This window comes from Harpegnathos saltator, unplaced genomic scaffold (genome assembly GCF_003227715.2).
Source record: "Harpegnathos saltator strain DR-91 unplaced genomic scaffold, Hsal_v8.6 scaffold75, whole genome shotgun sequence".
Lineage (NCBI taxonomy): Eukaryota > Metazoa > Arthropoda > Insecta > Hymenoptera > Formicidae > Harpegnathos > Harpegnathos saltator.
Genome location: NW_020230593.1, coordinates 464,282 through 485,279, shown reverse-complemented (window position 1 = coordinate 485,279; position 20,998 = coordinate 464,282). Strand labels below are relative to the sequence as shown.

Here is a 20,998-nt window from a genome sequence, read left to right as displayed (position 1 = left end):
TCTCTGATTGTGTTGCTCTTTCCCACAGAAACGACCACTAACGAATCACACGACGACGATCGTTCCAATACAGTTCAGCGTCAGGCTCCTGTTTCGTAATTGGATTTCTATCGTTTCGTTAAACGAGTAACGCATGTTCGTCCCATCACTACGTGATACTCGTTTAAAGAAAGTATATCACAAGCGTCGCAGGTAAGTGACACAATGTAGAAGATAGGTGTGTGTATGTGTGTAGAGTTTATGGGAAACTCGACGTACGTGTATCGCGCATACGAGACATTGAAGTACCGAAATAATTTAGACATCACGAATTTATTTGTCACGTCCGAGAAATACTGTACATTGAATTTTATTTGTTGCAAGTCGCCTAAATACACTGGGATGTATTACAAATAAGCGCTAAACGCCTATAATTTATTACGATCTACGAGTACAGTCGATTTCGCTCGCGAATAACGCTACACACATTTCTGGAAGTTTACATCTCATAAGGATTTCATATACGCTTGCTTGCACCGCGACACCGTCTCTTTCCCTTTACTGCTAAATAGTGTGAGAAGAGTGTGAGAAGAGTTATAAAAACATAGAAATGGTAGTCCGTATTGCAATTGTATATCTTATATTGTCTAATCTAAATCGGTGTACCGTGAATATGCGCGCAAGGGGGAGAAATTAAACATGGAGAACTGGAGGGGAAGGCAGACGCGAAGGAAGTAAATGATTAGGTAAGCATACACTATTGCGCTGTAAGTCATACATTGTCACCGTTTCCGTGAATGATAAGTCACGACTGTCAATGTCAAGTTAAATTCGTCCAAGTACATTTTAGCGTTCTTACAAATACTTCTGTGTCGTGAGAAGTAAATTCACCTAAATCCGATTGAATATGCTTTATACGCACTGGTGCATACCGAAACGTAGCGCGTGAATGACCGGCCTTAGTAAGTACGCTGCGAGTTTGCGAACCCTTCAAAGAACGTTCAAAGAGCGTAAAATGTTGCGCGGATAAAAAATTTTTTCTCAGCATGAAAGTAATTTTAGGTGTCTAAATCAGCACAAGTTGTGATCACATCAGAATCGGAGTCAGAGAGTTGCGACGGAAGATACATCAGAGATCTTCTCCTCGGGATGTATTCCGGTTAAAAAATCACTTTACATCTCGTAGGCTCTAGTAAATCAACTTTTGTTGTATCTATGTATATTATGAGTGAGCGCGCGCATAATAGGCATCAACTCGCACCAGCGCGCATTATTTTATCATTAGATAATGACAGTTACCTTACACTGAAGCTGAAACCCTGAAGTAAGAGACCTGCGCAAATCGTCGGTTACACCATGGGACAGACCTAAATAGCCGATCGCAAACAGTGAATGTATAATTCAAGACAATGATCTCGAATCGTCGTGCACCGTTCTCGTCTGCCGCGCGTTGCGTGTGAAAAAGAAGAAAAAATCACTTTGCCATTGTCCTTATCCGCCGCTGGAAGATCATCTCTCGCTACTCCAGTAGCTCTTGCCGATAACCTCTAAGAAAACGGGGGAGAGTCTCTCGTTAGTGTCAAATTTCTCGTGTGGAATTAATGGTCTTTCGCTCAGCATGGCTACGATCTACCGACCTGTACGATTGATTGGGCTCCGACTTCGCGTATAACTACGACTGTAACTCCTCCGGCTACCGCGACCGTTACGTTCTCTACTGTGGCTTCGGCTTCGGCTTCTCGAGTAGCTACGCTCCTTTCCATTGCGGCCGCCTCGCGATCGCCACCGGTTCCTGCCACCTATCGATACAACAAGCCGCTCGTGAGTGGATTTTTATTTGTAAATCGAGCCGAGTTGCACGCTCGTATTATTATATGCCGACCTGTTTGAGTGTAAGTTCAATCAGTTTCAATTGCTTTTAAGGCCGTGCCGAAAACAGATTGGCCGGACGTGATCAAGCGTTTGCTTCTAAGAAGACAATCAAGTACCTCTGTGTCTACCATATCCACCGGCTTTACCGTCTGCGAGCTCCAATAGCTTCGGATTGATCACCTGATTCGCCTCTTTCAACACTTGTATCAGGTCGTTAGCCTTGTTGGAGTTATTGGGAGTAAAGAAAGTGTAGGCTGTGCCGGTCTTCTGTCTGCGGCCGGTACGACCGATACGATGGACATAATCTTCGGAACAGGAGGGGTAGTCAAAATTGATGACAAACTTGACGTCTTCAACGTCTGAAATTAAGAGCTGGCATTAGCCGATCCGTGGGATCTTCTTGGGGGATCAGCGTGTTGAGGACAGACATCGGTTAAAAGACAGTAGTAGTGTCGCGAGGATTTGTGAAACACCGCGTCGAGCAGATTGTTGGATGTTTAAACGAGATACATTTTTCACAGTAAATCATAAATTTCGATACGCTCTCCAAGAAGTCACGCGAATAACTCGAGCCAGTATGCGTTGCCCCTTGTATTTTTTTTTCTGTATGATCATCGCACAGCGGCATGGCAGATTATTAATCGTTCTTAGAGATAAACAATGTGTAAACAATGTGTAAAGTTTCACTGAAAAACAAAAAAAAAAAAGAATCGCGATTTCTCTGTCCCTTCCTCTCTCTCTCTCTCTCTCTCTCTCTTTCTGTCTCTCTTTCTCTCTGTCTCTCCTTCTGCCTCATTAATAGCTTGTAATTTACAAGTGAAAATTGTCGCGCAATCTAATTTATATTGCATCGCATATTTATAATGCTTTGTGTTAGATTCTTTAGAGAGCGTTTGGAGTGTGAAATTACACGAGATCATGAAATAAAAACAAACCGTGGCGCCGACACCGATCCTGGCTTTCCTTTCGTAAATATCGCGGCACGGACTACTCGTTCTCACGAATACAACACAACGTGCGAGGCAAACGTCGCACTCTCGAAGTCTTCTCTCGCGCTATTCACGCAGCGATGTGAACAGCGAGGCGACCGATATCTAGAAAAGAGACCAGGATCGCGTGGTGTAACAGGATTACATGATAATACAGTAGTTAGTAGTATGATGAGATGCGTCTGATATACGGTGTAGTTATCACGGGAATTGAAGGATAGAGGATTCAGAAGAGATGCGTACAGTTTAAGAGGGACATACGCATGAGAGTGTTACGCGTTCATACACGTATATATATAACATATACATATATATAGAGACGAACGGCCAATGTAACAGAGACATTATCCATCACCTGTAAATTAACGATCATACAGAGCAGAGGAACGCATGTATACATACATGTACTTATATATACGCGTACAGGAACTCATGTGCGTGCTTGTGTGTACGTGTATGTGGTGTGGTATGTGTGTGTGTGTGTGTGTGTGTGTGTGTTACATGTATATGAGTGTCGATATATGTATGTCGATTAATTAAACTCGAACTATATAATACTAAAATTAGGCTGTGGGCGAGATTTTCGCTAGCAACGTACGGGCAGGGCCTGGCTATTGCGCTCGCTCCAGCTACTGCCTCCGCCACTCTGTCGCTACAGGCGCAGGGCGCAGGGCGCGCTAGAGAGGCTCTGGCATCTGCTATCATGCCACCGCCTCAACGGACCGTTGTTGGGTCTGATTAGCTTGAGCGGCCAGCGCAGGGGACTCTATTCTGGCAAGAACGACCTGGCCAGCCCAGATGGCGTACAGCGCAGCGTAGGACTGATATCCAGTATGTAGGTAGGTAGGTAAAGTAGTAGTAGTAGTAGTAGTAGATCCCGATTTGGCCCGGACTTGGCCCTTCACGCGATTGACGAATAGAGGCACGCGTCGCGGCCAGCGCAGACAATGCAAACCAGTGCACCACCGAACAAAGAGGCGGCGGGCACCCCCGAATGCTTTGCATTACCCAGCGTGGGCCTGCGCGCAATGTGCCTCTGCAATACAAACAAAGATCCAACCGCGTTAGCTGTATAGTTACCTCCGACCATCTTCCTGTTTCAATATGCTCTTATCTTCTTTTTTTTTCTTTTTTTTTTTTTGGTGCCCTATTCCTTCTCTATGGTAGTTTCTCTTAGCAAAATGCCTCTCTTTTTTTTCCGATCATAACGTGCTCCTTTGAACTTGAGCTTTACAACGCGTTCAAAAAGATGTAATGTTCCGTTAGGCACGAAGAGAGAGATCCGGACTAGACCGCAAGACACCTTGCGCTTGAGCGCGCCGTCGCGCCTGATGCGCGCGCAAGCGACTGCATATTGAATTAAGGTAAGCAACATCTGTCATATAATCATCCGACTTTCAATAGATTTCTTTAGTAGATATGAGACATGACGTGGCTCTAATATTATTAGACAAACTATACAGGATTAGCTCTTAGATAACTGCGTACATTTTACATCAGAACTGTGCTTGATAATTTTCAAGATTTGAATGATTCAAATAAGTATCAATTTGATTACACCTTTACACGGAACATTACACCGCAGTTGACATTTGCGGAAACTTCAGTCAGAATAGAGCATTATAAAAAATAAAAAAAAAAAATAAAAAATAAAAAAGTGAAATAAAAAAAGGAAAATAATAATTAATCATAATTTTGGGGAAAAATCGATACCGTGAATATTAATCAGTTGCTCTTCCATATTGCAGGAAAATTAACTGATAATGCACGACATCGTTGCGTCATGATATGAGTCGAAAACTTTGAATTACTTACCGAGACCACGTGCGGCGACATCGGTGGCAACGAGGATCGGTGCCTTGCCTGATCTGAAATCTGCAAATAGATAAACAATAATAACTGCACACTCGCGCATCGAGTTAATTCAACTTGATCGCAAACGATACCTCAAGTCACTCGTACCTTGTAAAACCCAATCTCGTTCTTGCTGTGTCTTGTCACCGTGTATGCAAACAGCAGGCCAACCGTCGCGTTTCATTTTTCTCGTAATTTCATCTACTCTACGCTTTGTCTCAATAAATACTATCGTTTTATTCTCGCTTTCAGCCATTATCTCTTTCAACAGAGTGCTTAATCTGTAAATATGTGAGAGAACAATTCTTTTTGATCGACAAGATTATCGACGTATCGAAAAGCCGATAAATCGATAAAGCTAAACTGGTACCGAGGGCGCAATGCCGATACTAACTTATTCTCTTTCTCATAATCTTGACACACATCGATTATCTGCAATATATTATGATTTGCTGCAAGCTGCAGAGAACCGACATTAATTTGAGCATAATCCTTAAGAAAATCCTCAGCTAAATTCTTCACCTCCTTTGGCCATGTGGCAGACCACATTAGGGTCTGCCTGTCTGGTCTAATTTGCTCTATAATCTTTCTGATTTGTGGTTCAAAACCCATATCTAACATTCTGTCGGCTTCATCTAATACCAAGTATGTACATCTTTTTAAATTTGTTTTCCCAGATTCGAGAAAGTCTAATAGTCTACCAGGCGTGGCAATAACGATTTCCACACCACTGTCCAGATCTCTAGCTTGTGCTCCTTTCGGCGCTCCACCATATAAACAAGTGTTCCTAATGCCCGACGAGTGGCCAAAATCATCTGCAACCTGCTGTATTTGTTGAGCAAGTTCTCGTGTAGGTGCTAATACTAACGCAATAGGTCCATCTTTGCGACTTAATTTTGGCTGGCTATTGATGTGAACTATAGCAGGCAATATATAGGACAGTGTTTTCCCAGATCCTGTAGATGCGATGCCTACCATATCTCGTCCACTCAATGCTATTGGCCATCCTTGGGCTTGGATCGATGTAGGTTCATTAAAACCCTGTTTCCTGCAATTTGAAACACAAACAATTTCAAATCAGTGCTCACAATTGCAAGATATCTTGACTTTTGCAATACCGTGTACTCACGTGATTTCCTTAAGGACATATTCCGGAAAACCAGCTTCGCCAAAATTGAAAACAGGATTGGGTATGTTCTTGCCTCTTAGTGTTATCTCCTTCTCACTTCTGTACTGCTCGACAACGCGTGGATCCCGATTCTGAACCGCTTCGTTAGGAATATAAAAATCCTTCTTGAAAGGTTCCAATCGACTGAGGTCCCATCGAGGTTTTCTCAAGTTAGCACCAGGTTGTCCACGGCTGTTGCGACTACTCGTGGCTCTGTCACGTCCGCCGCTACCACCCCAACTCCTCCTGTCACGCGGTGACCTACTACGCGAGCGAGTGCGTGATCTGCGTCTTCTATCTCTGTCGCGACTGCGGCTACAAGAAATTAATTGCAAATTCAATTGTGATCCTCATGTTTGGCTGCGTCAGGCAACCGAAAAAATTCTCTGTTAGAATCATTCTGCCGAATAAGATAACCGCTATATAATATGAATGCGTCGGTGCGATGTGAATGTCTGGAGAAATTACTTTAATACTTGGCTTATTTACCTTCTGTAGCGGCCCATAGCTGTGCCTTGTTCGGATGAACTTTTGATTCTTCACTGAATAGCGTTTCTCGTCAGTAAACAGACTGCGAAAATCACATACGGAAACTGCAAGAATTGACTTCAACGTAACCGATTAAGTGACGCAGAAGAAACGGCGCCATGAACAAGCTATGATGTAGACCTGCTACATCACATCTTCTTCTGAGGGCGTCCAATTCGACATAGCACGATTGGTCACAACCAACCGGTGCAAAATATTATCTGGTGAATTACTAGATCCAACCAATCATTTACTTTGTATCCAATCGCACCGTGTCGAATAGATACACACCCGATTATTCTTTTCATATTCGACTGTGGTTGATTAATTTCTTACGGCGGTCTCCTTTTCTCCTCTTTTCATTGCTCGATTGAAATTAAATTCTACAAGATGTAGAAACAAAGCAAGGATACAAATGTTTGTGTTATCTACGGTGTAGCTGAAACAGTCGGTATTGTTATGACTCTTGAATTAAAAGTCCTTCAGATCCTTCGGAGTCCCTTTGCCAGTATGAAAATTTACGCTAAAGACTGTCAGCATTTGCAGAAATTAGCATTACCTCGTCGAAATGTCGATACTCCAATAGTCTTCATTAGTGTTTTATCGGCGCCTGGGTTAATCGATTCCGCATAGGTTAAAATCCATCTCCACTCGAATACGCCATAAGTTTTTCTGTGTCTGAGCTCCGAGGATAACATTTTATATACTCTTTCTAATCTCTCGTAGCCAATGAAGTGATCCGTAGAGTTGCTGTACTGACTGTTTCATTGGTTACGAAAGATTTGTAGATAAATTAAAAATCTATTTAAATAAATAATTGGACTATGAATAAACATTGGTCCACCTTTAACGAACACTAGTGTAGCGTCTAATCGAATTTGTCTCAATAATACAATAATAATAATTCGCGCGACGCAAGAACAGGTAGGTTAGGGGTCGAGCTAAAGTAATTGGGCTACGCTTCCTATGGTATGTGTATTTTCCCATATTTTTCCTCGCAAACATCATATTTCTTCTGGCACAAACTTTTGGTACGCTTCGTTGTATCATTCCCAAAGTCGGAGTACAGAGCCGGCCGGATTTTCATTCAATATTTCATTTCAAGTGTCCGAAATTGCGTTGTTTGAAAGATATCCCGCGCTCGTGTCTCATTATCGATCGAGTGCAAGATATATCGAGCATCGATATCAGCGGGCGTCCGTTAGAGACATACCTGCTTGCGCAGACGGAAATGCGCGAATAGGAGACATCGACGGCGCGCGCGCACACATGCACGCGCGGTGACGTTACACACGGACAGCACACGAACGAACCCCCCTTCGGGCACACTATCGCAGAACAGCGAACGAGGAAGGGATCTCCGCTAGCCAGTGAACCATTTTTCTGTCGTCAAACGGATCAAGCTTTTTGTGAGACTTGGATCGATCACAAAAAGCGGGATTCGCTTTTCGCATAGGAATTGGCCTGCCGAGGAGCCAGCTGAAGTTCACGAAGTACGTCCGCCCGCAAAACTCGTGAGTAAGGCGCGTGTTTGTCCGGTGACTTTGGCCGTGGGTCGAAGCGCGTAGCGGACGATATATATATACATACCGCCGCGCGGCCGGTCGCGGCTCACCACCGTCGCCGTCGACGATTTGTCAGTCGTTGCATCTGTACGACGTGATGTTTACGCGCCGCGTACATTTTTCGCGCAACAGCGAGCCACCGGCAGCCTCGCGCCACTCGTTCCCGGCAGATTCCCGGCGTATTTCTCGCGTCTCGCACGAGCGTTATTACGGTCAATCGATGGATTTTATAACAATCATGGCGGCCATGCCGGTCTCGGCACTGTTTGCGCGACGGTCCTCCGTCGGCGATTGTGTCTATGAGACGCGGTCCCGTCGCGTCTAACGCACGGATAGTTTACCTCGATTCCCCGACCATTGGAACGCCCCGATTGTACGACTCTGACGTTACGTCAGTATCATTTAATTATGACTAAAAGTTTGAAGTAAACGTTAGAGCTTCATATGTTTGCAGTAGGGCAGTCGAGTACCAGAGTCATTTGTGTAACTTGACTGCTGCTCAGCTTGTGTCATTACTCAGTTGGACAAATATATGAATGTATATAACGTAAGAAATGTTTGGCTAGAAAGTATATAGCTTGGCGTGATGTAAATTGAGTATTTCTTTCATCTAATCTGTTGGACTGCAAGACTGGAACAGCTTGTGTTTTCAGGACGTCACAATGGAGGAAATGCACCAAGTAGCACAGGTTGGGCCTAACATGATGGCTGGTGTGGGTGGTGTTCCTAATCATTCAAATAATGTCAATCGTCGCAACAGAATGCGAGTATCCATACATGCCATGATGTTGGAGAAGTTACCTTTACACGAGGCAGCACGCATGGAAATGAAGGCGATACCCAGCAAAACACCAGTCTCTGTTCTTCAAGAATTACTTTCTCGTAGAGGCACCATACCAAAATACGAATTGGTACAAATTGAGGGCGCTATTCACGAACCTACATTTCGGTATAGAGTCACTGTTGCTGATGTTGTTGGTTTGTATATTTGTTACGCATTTATTTTCACTAACAAAGCCTATGGCAGATGATGTGTTCTCTTTGTATCGCGTCACATTGTTATGTGTCTCTCTGGTAAGTATGTTAGCCATGTAACTAACAAATCCCTATAAATTTTTTGCTCATCGATACAACTTTTAGTGACAATAAATTCATAGCAATTTCCTAACCACATGGTCAATGTCGTTTGCCATAGGCTTAGCAGCGATATTAGCCGATAAGTACAAAGCTACTCAAGCAGATCCAATTGTTTCAGCAATGGGGACCGGCAGGTCTAAAAAGGAGGCAAAACATGCTGCTGCAAAAGCTGTGCTGGATAAATTAATCGGAGTAAATACCGAATCTTCAGAATCTCCGATCCCAAATAATTTACCTGAGTAAGTATTGTTTATAGTTCAAGTTGGGCTTAACAGTCAGGGCACTTGAAATTGTGTATACACATAAGGTATGTACACTTAATGGGGATTTATCCTGTATTTGTTTGTTTACGCAGTTCACAAAATTTACAAGAACTACAAACATACGGAGAGGAAAAAGTAATGAACAACCCAATCGGAGCTTTACAAGAAATGTGTATGTCTCGTCATTGGCCACCACCAAAATATACAATGGAAGGTGAAGAAGGTTTACCACATGAAAGGCAATTCACTATTGTTTGTTCAATATTAAAGTATCGCGAGGTCGGTCAAGGAAAAAGCAAAAAAGTCGCCAAGAGGCATGCTGCTCATAAGATGTGGCAAGCGTTACACGATATGAATAATGAAGCACCTAATGTGGACGAGGATGAGGTAAGACGTCGCATTTACATGTCCTTAATTATTAGATTAAACAGTAGATACACAATAAATTTGTTCGTGTATGTATTATAATACGCTTCACTCGACAATATCCTTGACATTATTGCGATATTTGAATATTCGAGGAACTAACGATTAGCGATATCTATTGTGGGTTTGGTGTGTGCTCGTGTGTGTGCGTCGTGTGTCGTATGTATACGTGCGTGCGCGCGCGCGCACGCGCGATCGTATGCGTGTGAATTTAGCGAAGTGGAAGTGATTTTTACTTAACGTCACTCTCTATTAAATGTAAGCTATCTTTCCGATCTGTTTTAATCTATAACGGACTATTATTCAGGCGGCACGGTGTTTCACTGTTTACCTGTAATTGTATTATGTTGTAATCACACATGTGGTCTTGGGTCATTTCCACTTCATTTCCATTCTTATAGATAAATGTGGAATAACTATTGATAAAGTATTTCCTATAAATGGTTATTGGGGCAGAGATTTATATACTATTACAAATTTTACATGTGATCTTATGTATAATTGTCCGTTATAGATTGTGCAAAGAAATGCAAACGTGAGCGCCCGTTATGCCGATCTGAAAGGTAGCAAAATCTCGACACTGACCACAGTTCATAGTATCCAAGTCTCGAAATTTCACAAGAGTCTCAAGTCGTCCACAGGTGTTAAACTTTTTCAACTGCAGGTGTGTATTCAATTTGCTTCAATCAGTTGAATAGAAGGACAAAATATTCCGATATATTCGCCATATATCATATATTATCAAATTATAAGAAATGTATATCATTGTGTCTATGCAGAACGTAGATATTAATGGGCGTAAATACGCAAAATTGACGAATGACGTTTTGATTTTGTTTCAGAACACTTGTTTCAATGATGGTGATGTAAATTTGGTACAATTCTTACAAGAAATCGCGTCGGAACAGCAGTTTGAAGTAACATATGTTGATATCGAAGAAAAATCTATCAGCGGTAAGTCTACATCTGTACATTATAGGTATATAATGACTTTGCCTTGGTAATAATTATGCACAAAACAAAGTTATGATCTTTTTATTTTTTCATTCTGTTGCTCTGTATTGTATTCTATTCAGTGTCCACTGAGTACAATGTCAACAAGCACATCATGTTCGTTACTTGGTATATCTTCTTGTATCTGTTCTTTGAATCCTAGCGCAATCAAGTATGGTCTTGTACTTTTTTTCTCAAAATATTTTTTTAAATATCTATCGTAATATCCCATTCCGTGCCCTAGACGTTTTCCTAGTGATAATAAAGTATGTAAATATTATCTTTCGATGAGTTACGACATATATCTGTGTAAAAATGTTCATCAATAACGTCGATGACAACGTACCGTTCATGGTGAAAGCAACTCCTGGCAAAATTATGAAATCTAATCCACCTGTGATATAATTTGCACACAGAATTGAAATCATTGATTGATGAAACATATATTGAAAAATATTAGCAACTATAATGTGTGTATTATGGTATAACTTTTATTGTTATTTTGATGATTAATAACAATAACATTTCGTATTCTTAGAGAGAGAGAGAGAGAGAGAGAGAGAGAGAGAGAGAGAGAGAGTGCTATTTTTGTCATGTTGCACAATTAAATTACCTGTTTCCAAAGCATTTTCATGGTATTCATTGATGTTTGGCTGTTTAATGTTCCACTTTGTTAATGGCAATGTCTCGTAATCATCCATTGATTTTAGTTTTACCATCTCCATAGTTTTTCCATGATACAATGGTACAAATGCCTCTTTCCCCAAATCAAATATATGCTTTAAGATTGGCAGAGTATCAATTTCATCTTCAGTACTCAGGTACAACGAAATTCTGTTGCTCTCTTGATATTGCTTCAATGCACATAACTGTAAAAAGTGATAACTTTTCTAATGATACTCTTATTAGCTGTGTTAAGTTTCATTATCTTAAATTCAAGTATGAAATTAATCATTTAAAATAAGGTATATATTTGGCATTTGATAAAGGAGGACAAGAGGACTGTGTGGGATCATTTAAATGTGAAATTGTAAAAAACAAGTGTATTGTTGTATATATTGCAAGTTGCCTGTGCAATATGTAACTTGCAGCATATATACATAACCTCTTTAGAGGATTCAAGTCAAAGTTATCTTATTCACTCTTTCCGTACTCACTTTTTCAAACACTTTTGCAGATTGTATTTTTTTCTCTTCTGGGCTAACATTTTTAAGGATATTCTTCATTTTACTTCTCAAGGCACTCTTAACTGATGATGTAGCCATGTTGTACATTACAGATATGTTTTTCTATATATGCAGCCATATTGAATGTCACAATGTTATCTTTACATAGTTATTTATGATATTTTTGATCTTAGATAACGATTCTTTTTTACATTCCTTTTCACATAGAAATGTGATATTTATAATCTCTAATATTATTAACATGTATCATTGAGCATATTACATTACAAATCATGATAAAAAAATCACACAATCAATTTTATATATTATGAAACAAAAATCACTCAAATACAATGCTAGACTTGTGACTTAAACAGTGCTGTTTTATTTTAAAGGTAAATTCCAGTGCCTTGTGCAACTGTCTACCCTGCCAGTAGCAGTTTGCTATGGTTGCGGTGCGACTAGTAAAGATGCTCAAGCCAGTGCTGCTCAAAATGCTCTGGAATATCTCAAAATCATGACCAAGAAGTGAGCCAGCGCTTCGCTCCTGCCAGCTGTCACTATCAACTGCAAGCCCCATAATAATTTGACATCGAAGAGTCAAAACAACACGACGGACGTCAAGGTATTATCATCTAACAGCCAAATATCCGACAAAGGGAAAAGTGGACACAAGTTGGACCACATCAGCAGCAAGGGTAGAACGTCCAAGTTGTCGGTTAGGGCAACGAACATCGCAGTGGTCGGCAAAGACGCCACTTTCGCGATCGCGACGTCCGCGAATTCGATCACCGCCGGCAAAATTAACTCATCGATGAAGAAGAATGACGGTAATAACGAGAATCAACTCAAATCGAGCGAACAGCATACGACGAAGAACGCGTCGATCGTCAGCGCGAAACAGCAGTCCACGTCTACGTTCAGCAGCGTGCGAGCGGCCGTCGGTACTTGTGTCAACAGCGCGGCGCATGAAAATCCGGTAAAGCCGAAGGATTACATCGCGAAGAAGTTTCCAGGCGAAGCAGACTCGGGAATCAAGAATTATCCGATTCAGTCGGATTACAAGGAGGTGTCGGTCACCAATCCGGATTACAAGAGCAGGAGCAGCGGGTCGTCTATGACCGCGGCCAATCTGCCGTTGAGGTTCGCGACGCAGTCACCGTCGACGTCGTCAGCGGCGGCGGCGGCGTCCGCCTTGCACCGGGAGAACCACACGTCGTCCAGCGCGTCGTACCAGTCCGGAGCCGCGTCTCGCGGTGACAATAGTGCTTTCGCAGTGGCGCGCAAAGCTTTAGAGCAGCAGCAAAGCTCGGCGCCGAAGATGGCGCCGATCAATTTCCCTCCGCTGCGCGCCCCGCAGAGCATCGTCAACGTCCGACACCCATTGCTGACGGACGCGCGGACTAAGCACAGCGAGAACATCGGTCCGGCCGCCAAGTCGAAGCTCAATGTCATGGGTTCGCTGCAGAGCGGCGTGAAAGATCTGGAGCACGGCCGGCAGACGTTCCACGGATACGGCACCTCACCGATCGCCGGCATACCGAGCGTGCAGAGCCTGAGCAACGCGGTCACGGCCAATATCTCGCCGTACCCCAGGCCGGACTCTTTCCCGCAGCCGACGGTGCCGAGCGTGCTATTCTCCGACACCGCGCAGTTCCCGCAGTCGCCGCCGTTTAACACCACGCAATTGGGCCAGCTGAATCAATATCAGACCTACGACCCCGGCAGCTTCGCCACCACGCCGGTCAACGTGAACCCCGTGATACCGCAGTTCTCCGCGGAGAGCTCCATCCCGTATCCGCAGTACGAGAACCCGCCGCAGTTCGTCCAGCCGAATCATTATCCGACGGCGGACATGACGAGCAGCCAGTACCAGTACCAGGCGGCCGGGGTAGGTCAGATACAGGACTCGTCCATGTTCATACAGAGTCTTCAGAGCCCGATCGCGGTGACCGACCAGTACGCTGCGCCGAGTTACGCCAGAGCTGTGAGAACGGAGCTGATACCGCGCTTGAGGCGACCGCCGCGTTTCAACAAGTAAACATCAGGTCGAATGCCACTGTCTGCTTGCGATTCATTTCGCCATCGGGAAAGTCCAGCTATGTCCACCACAAACAACGCTCGCGTCGATGACGATCGGCGAATCTCGAGACATTTGTTGAGAAGGTGAGATCAATCTCTTGACTTGTCGATCATCGAAACGCGAAGATCGTTCGTTGATCCGGGAGATCAGCTGCGGGTGATTAGTAGTCGATAGAATTCCCGTTGCGGCAGATGTACGTGCGCCGGATTTGTCAAATCACTCGCGTCAGTTACGGTGCGTGTGCGCAAACACGGCAGATGTGGCGAAAGTTATTTCAATTCTTGATCCAGTTTGAAATAAATTTTAGCCAATCTCAGTTCACAGTATACAGCATGCACAATAATGCGAGATAACGCGAACGTCCGCCGAACGAAGAGACTGTGCTTTGGCAAATTTACGCGCATTCACACAGTGGAATGGCCACGATGCGTTCTGCGCGACGAAACTGCAGAGATAATGATGATTCTCTGGAAATTTGCGAATAAAGAGGGATGTTTGAACACCCGATAGTCATGCAAAACGAATAAGACACGATGGTTTTGACTTGTTTCCGTCATTCGATGTGACACGGCAGGGCATAGTGCGAGCTGAGCTCAGCTATAATTCTACGATGTAATTTATTAAAAAAATAGCGTGAACACACATTCAAGGGGCTACAAAAGAGAGAAAAACAAAGAACACGCTATATCTACTATGTGGTACCTAATTGTGACTGCTGATCAGAACGGTCCGATTTCTATGAAACAAAAGCAACAAAGAAAAAAGAAAAGGAAACACAGTGATGGCGCAGGATTGCGCTCTGAGAACGTTCTGATCGTTTCCTTTTTTTTTCTTTCTTTTTTTCTTTTTTCTTTCTTTCTTTTTTTTTTCTCTCGAATTTGAGCGCACAGGGTTGCGCGAGGAGGAGCGAACCCGTCCTAGCGCAGGGGGTGCTGCGTTTTGACGGAAAAAGAAAAAAACAGAGAAAGAGAAATAATGATGATATGATGATTCTTAAATAAAAGAACTTAAAAAAAGGAAAAAGAAAAAAGACAAAAAATATCATCTCACGATTATCGTAAGTCCTAGTTTTAATGAACGATATTCTACAAGCTATACTTTGCATAGAATTAGTGGAAGTTTTCCAATATACCTACATAATACTTAGCTTATCGCTATGTTTTTAATGTGCTTTACTATTTGTATATGGGGTGGTGGTGTAAAATGATGCCTGATGATGAATGCACGCGCGCGTGAAAGAAAGAGAGAGAAAGAAGAATATGTGTGCACGCGTGGGTGTGTGAGTGTGTGTGTATATGTGTGTGAGTGAATGTGCATATGAGAGAGAGAGAGAGAGAGAGAGAGAGAGAGAGAGAGAGAGAGAGAGAGAGAGAAAGAGAGAGAGAGATAATAGAACGAAGATGGAAAGAGAGAGAAAGATTATATACGATGGGAAAGAGAACGTAGTGCGGGGCGAACGTTAGGAATTTTTATTACCACAGAAGAGTAAAAGGAGAGACGCGTATCTCGTACGAATTTTGCTCCCATACCGCGAAACATTACATCTCCACTAAGCGTATGCACAATGCAAACGTAGCTTTCGGTGAACCGAATGTAAGCTGTAAACGCGTGATCGCGGATATAAGGATATAATCTTTCATTGGTGTATGTTTTTTCCTTTAGTATGGTAGCTCATAAACTCTCTCATAAGCATCACATATAATACGCGTAAGGATTAATCGTTAAGGATTCCGCATTAAGTACACACGTCAAGTCTAGTAGTCGAGTGTGTACCTATGGTGTGTGTACTGAATTTCGAATTGCCTACGTACAATTGACGTCAACCGGATGAGACTTTTATACTAAATGAAAAAGAGTAACATCGAAAGTACTGTGAGCGGAGCACACGAAGCGAAGCGCGTCAAACGGCAGGACGGCTCGATCGAAGATCAGGAGAAGAAAGAGAGAGAGAGAGAGAGAGAGAGAGAGAGAGAGAGAGAGAGAGAGAGAGAGAAATAAAAAGCTTTCCCCTCCGATCTAGCCGTCGACTGTTGTATACACGGATCGTGACGTATCCTTTTGATTCGTCAAATACGTATGTATTGGGAAAATGTGAGGATCTTGAGGCCGATTTCACCGACACTTGTTGATCCATTCTCTGGTCGAGCGGAGTCTCTGTCTCATTTTACCTGCTTCGAAAGTCAAACACAAGTCTAAAAACAAAATTCCCAAAGGAGGAGACAAAAGAGAGCTGAGAAGGTCTCAAGGCGGAGAGGAGGAGACAGAGAGATTCGCCGCTCGGAGCTGGATGACGGTGGTGGGTGCAATTAGCCCGATAAAGAAATGAATTTGCGGCAAAAAGAAAAGCGGGAAAAATAGTTAATGACGTTTGGGTGCGTAACACCAAGAAAACGGCATAATAATCTTGACTTCCCTTTTGCAATCGGCATATTCTCGCGGTATCGTTTGTCTTGTGAAATTGTATCGTATATATCTGCGTGTGCATACGCCGTTTTGAGTTGCGATGATTCGGGAATATCACGGTACTATAAGGTGTAATTGCGGTACGTCATCGTTGTAATTCGTACGTGAGTGGTATTTCTTTTTTTTTTTTTTTTTTTTTTTTTTTTTTTTTTTTTTCTCGTAGATAGTGCCGCGCTGCGCGCAAAAGAGCGGCACCGTAAGGTAGAGAGATTCGTTAACGTTCCAAGTGTCAAGGTCGACAGCAGCAACATTGATCGGTGTGGCAATGGTAATCGCGCAAAAATGTCACTGCTCGGAGAGAGTAGAGAGAAACACGAGAGAAATCTCCAGAATTCATGTTTGTCGGAGCGAGTCCGCCCAATGATCCAAAGTATCTCCCGCGGGATGTTCACGTTGAGGATCATTCGCGGTTGATCGAGGACCGGCACCAGCCGACGTTGCCGCGCTCGAGCCTCAGCTTCTCGGACATCGGCGGAACAACGCGCGAAATTACCGAGACGAAATCGCATGTATGCACACCTTCTTCGATCGTCACCCGACTACGTCGACGGGCGACGTCGTTTGTTACGGGCGAAAGCGTGTTCTCGTGATTCCTCGACGGCCACGGCGACGAGACGCGTTCGTGGATGATCGAGGGCTTACATGAGGAACATCGTCCTCGGAGCGAGAGTGCGAAAGGAAGAAGGGAGGCTTCAAGTCGCCCGCGTGTGACTCAGTGATTGTGAAAGTGTGTGTTTCATACGTATATCTTTGGAAAATAGGCATTACTTACATGCAAAGTATAGAATGTGTATGTGTGTGTACAAACATACATTCGCTAGAGCGATTATAACGAGGAATGCGGTCGTCTCCTGTTTTCTTTTTTCTTTTGCTTTACGTCAGGAAAACGACTTATACGGCCTCGTGGCGGCTGGCGATTTCCGCGGTAACCGTCGAAACTGAAGCGATCGATGCGACGACGACGACGACGACGATACTCGACCGGATCGTCGTCGCATTGATTGTTTCACTCTCACGTGGGTACCGATCCCTTTCAGGATATTTTTGTGAGACGAAGCGAATTCTCTGTCACGAGAAACCAGAAGCGAAGAAACAATTCGACATCCTTGTCCGGTATTCTCTGACAGAGAGTTCCATTACATAATCATATTTTTCCCGCGTAATTTGCAATCCGTTCGGATTCCTCGAGAAGAATATGCCGCCTCGATATCGAGGCAAGCGATTTTCCGCGTAACAATACTTCTAAAACGCATTGTTTCATATGATACAATCGGTTTCCTTGTTACACGGTCTGCAGAAAGTGTTTTACGAGATCTTGATATATCGTGCGTCATGAATTTTCAATGCACATTCCACTTTCATGCGGCGTAACAATCCTGCATACGCCGAATTATGAAGAGGAGACGGATGCGATGCGGTAACGACAGAATTCGTTCCGTCGAAATTGACGATGTACATCCTTTACGTGGAGCTTCCTCCTCTTCTTTTTTAAAACGACCTCGCAAAATCGAACCGAAAATTTCGAATTTGCATTCGGAAGGCGTGCCGTTGTAAAACAATTTATACATACGTACTGCATATACATATACATATATATATATATATGTATATATATATTATATACATATGCACATATTTTGATCGATTCAACGGTATCCTGATTCTTCTTTTAAAGAAAATTCGCTGGATGACGCACAGAAAGAAAGAGAATGATCGCAGCGTCGTGTTCAGCGCCTTTAACAATCGAGAGAGCGAGTCTCTCGGAGCTAATTTCCAACAATTTAAGTCGCACTTCACCGAAGTACCGCCGACGAGCCTCTAATGCGATACGTGGCGGTACTTCGCGGATGAAAACCAAGAGAGCGAAGCAGTTAGTGTAGAGAGAAGGAGAGCGCGCGACGTGTTCGATACAGTCGATACACGAAACAAACTAAAAAAATGAAAAACAAAAAAGCTAAAAAAAGAAGAAGAAAAGGAGTTTGTCTAGAGAGGGAGGGAGGGAGGGAGGGAGAGAGAACGAAGACGAACAAAGCGGACTCCTCGGTGCCACCTCGGGACCGGAGAAGTGGTGTGGTCTTCGTGGACCAATTATTACGGATGAGAAAAGGAACCGACGGGTCTTCGATACGATCCACGACAGACCTTTTGCTTTCGCTTTTCTTTTCTCGTATCCTCCGCTATTCAAATACGAAGAGCGCGCGGTTAGGTAGGGACGTACCGGCGACAGATGGACGAGCGAACGTCTCCTGCGAGGACACGAGGATAGGTTCTCGCGTTACATTAGCGCGACGGGCCGCTGGGACGAGAAGAGGAATCGACGAGTCTTCGACTCGATCCTCGACAGACTCTCCTTCTCGCTTCTCTCTTCTCGTTCATATCCTCCGCGATCGATATGCGACACGTGGGGACCTCCTGGACCGCTCGCGTTCATCCGTGCTTGACGGGTCGAGTCGGGGCCGCGTTTCTCAGCGAAATTAGTACCACTTTGTCATGGATAACGATCTAATCCGAAGCAATATTTTTATTTTTATTATTATGGATTTACGTTAATTTCGCGTTAACTTACGATTTGCCTGTGGAGAAATCTTTGGGAATCACTCAGCTCCGTGTAAATTGTAAACTCTTGAGAAAGAAACGAAACAAAGAGTACATGTTCAACGATAACTTGTGTATGCATCGGCTGCTTCTACTTCAAAATTATTATTATGGGGTAATGTATATTTATGTACATTTGAGATTGATATGATAACTCTTATTGATAACTCCTTTCGGCTCGCGCGATATCTTGAGGTTTTTATCATGACGGATGTGCCCGATCGCGGTTCATCAGGTCCGCGTTAATCCTCGAGTCCTGCTACGATTGCGCGGCATCAAAGAGACGGGATCTCGACGTTAGCAGCGCTCAAGGATTAAAGAGGTATTTTTTTTTGTTCGTGCGCGCGCGATATCGCTCTCAGTTCGCGCTAAAGCGAAGACGAAGAGATTTTTTCCGTCTCCCGTTGAATGAAGCGCGATAACGTGTTGCGTTTTCTAAGGCTTTATAAAAAAAAAAAGAAGCAGCGGAGAAAAGTAGGACGTTACGTGTAGATAGAAAATGAAGACGATCTTAAAGACAAGTCGCGAGCGTGTTTCGCGACGAGAACGTAATAATGCGTCTCGGACGTGCGACGCGAGTCAGTTTGTTTGCGGATACATCTCATGTTCTACGCAAATGTACAAAAAAAACGGAAAAAAAAAGGAAAACAAGCAGTCTACTCTGTGAAAATCCCCAAATTGGATTTATATAATAGAAAGATAAGCGACGAGTGGATACAAATCTTGCGTGTCGATTTAATTTTCGCATGTACTGTAAGTTTATTTTATTATTGTTATTAATGTCTCTGATTCTTTTCTCGATCGGTCTTGCACGAATTCGTTCGCGACTCACGAATTTTACGACACGAGAGAGTCGCATGTATCCTGTGGAATTAAATTAATCCTTAACTGGTACGAAAGGAAAAAGATCACAGAAGAGATTTACAAAGAAAAGAAAAAAATAACATAGATACGTGTATTTTTCAAAATTTTGATCGTTGTCATTTCAACGTGTGAAAAACGAGAAATTCGCTCGAACAGATCGAATTATGTGAACACGTAAAAAAAAAAGTAGACAGTGCTATATTAGAGAAAATCGCATAACAAACTTTGTAATCGACGATACCAGTTAAGAACTAAATATTAATTCTCGAATCTTTATTATTTATTTCTATCTTTTTTTTTTGTAATAAGAAAATTCCGTATATTGTACCGATTAAATCAGATTTCGAACTTTTGCGGCCACTTTGTAAGATGTATATAAAGCCTGAGGCGAGAGAAACAAAAAGCATTGAGCGTAGCTCGCGCCGGGTTTGACTTCATGCGAGCGAAGTCAAATCCTTCCTTTTTTGCACGCGCGACTTATATATTTTTACTTTATTTTTTCATATTTTCCCCTCTTCCTTGATCGGATTTTGTTTTTGCTTTCGGTAGTCTGCTAAATTAAATTGTTCTTTGTTGCGCGAGCGAGCGGAGTTATTGATTCAACGAGTTAAGTAATATGACACGGACATGGCATACAGATAACGACTTAAAACCGTATTACAGAGCCCTATCTGTAACGCGTGGGGTTATCGATATCTTATAATCAGGCAAAAGGTTGTTCTATGTATGATTGTGCGTGTAACATTGTTAATAAACATACGATGCTTATGAAGGCACCTTCCTATTCATTTTGTTCCGCGTTGTATGTGAATCGTAACAGAAATTGTTTTATATACATTTTAAGTCCCTGTCAATTTTATTATCACAGCGACTGCAAAGAGACAATTTGCAGGAACGCGATGTATCATACTGTATCATCGGACAGTAACACGATCTTCCTTGCTTATCACGTGTGCGTGTGTATGTGTGTGTGTGTGTGTGTGTGTGTGTGCATGCGTATGGTGTATGTTGCAAGATCTTTGTAAATTCAGTTCCCTCACAAAAAAGTCCGGC

At 43.0% G+C, this 20,998-nt stretch overlaps 3 protein-coding genes across 9 annotated transcripts; 1 reads left to right on the top strand and 2 right to left on the bottom strand.

The window, feature by feature from the left end:
• Positions 1-311: 311 nt before the first annotated feature.
• On the bottom strand, positions 312-6,513 carry LOC105192227 (probable ATP-dependent RNA helicase DDX17). 2 transcript variants are annotated; one of them, XR_850514.3, is made up of 9 exons: positions 6,352-6,513; positions 5,824-6,177; positions 5,089-5,742; positions 4,803-4,975; positions 4,656-4,715; positions 1,968-2,210; positions 1,617-1,778; positions 1,279-1,526; positions 312-1,168 (listed from the first exon to the last, which is right to left on the bottom strand). XR_850514.3 is itself a non-coding variant. In XM_011156214.3 (8 exons), the coding sequence occupies exons 1-8, from the start codon at positions 6,366-6,368 to the stop codon at positions 1,489-1,491; spliced, it is 1,701 nt and encodes a 566-aa protein (XP_011154516.1). In that variant the 5' UTR covers positions 6,369-6,513; the 3' UTR covers positions 312-1,488. The 2 variants fall into 2 exon arrangements, 1 of the variants encoding a protein (XP_011154516.1); XM_011156214.3 differs by having other exon boundaries at positions 312-1,526.
• Positions 6,514-7,694: 1,181 nt separating this feature from the next.
• On the top strand, positions 7,695-12,514 carry LOC105192198 (interferon-inducible double-stranded RNA-dependent protein kinase activator A homolog). 6 transcript variants are annotated; one of them, XM_011156191.3, is made up of 7 exons: positions 7,695-7,883; positions 8,609-8,933; positions 9,196-9,331; positions 9,448-9,742; positions 10,296-10,445; positions 10,624-10,735; positions 12,336-12,514. In XM_011156191.3, the coding sequence occupies exons 2-7, from the start codon at positions 8,618-8,620 to the stop codon at positions 12,470-12,472; spliced, it is 1,146 nt and encodes a 381-aa protein (XP_011154493.1). In that variant the 5' UTR covers positions 7,695-7,883; positions 8,609-8,617; the 3' UTR covers positions 12,473-12,514. The 6 variants fall into 6 exon arrangements, with proteins under 6 accessions (XP_011154493.1, XP_011154484.1, XP_025161847.1 ...); XM_011156182.3 differs by having other exon boundaries at positions 7,696-7,904; XM_011156172.3 differs by lacking the exon at positions 7,695-7,883 and adding an exon at positions 7,997-8,502 and having other exon boundaries at positions 9,211-9,331.
• Mthfs (methenyltetrahydrofolate synthetase) lies at positions 10,789-12,072 on the bottom strand. Its single transcript, XM_011156153.2, has 4 exons — positions 11,932-12,072; positions 11,388-11,643; positions 11,121-11,168; positions 10,789-11,026 (listed from the first exon to the last, which is right to left on the bottom strand). The coding sequence occupies exons 1-4, from the start codon at positions 12,046-12,048 to the stop codon at positions 10,854-10,856; spliced, it is 594 nt and encodes a 197-aa protein (XP_011154455.1). The 5' UTR covers positions 12,049-12,072; the 3' UTR covers positions 10,789-10,853.
• Positions 12,515-20,998: the final 8,484 nt, after the last annotated feature.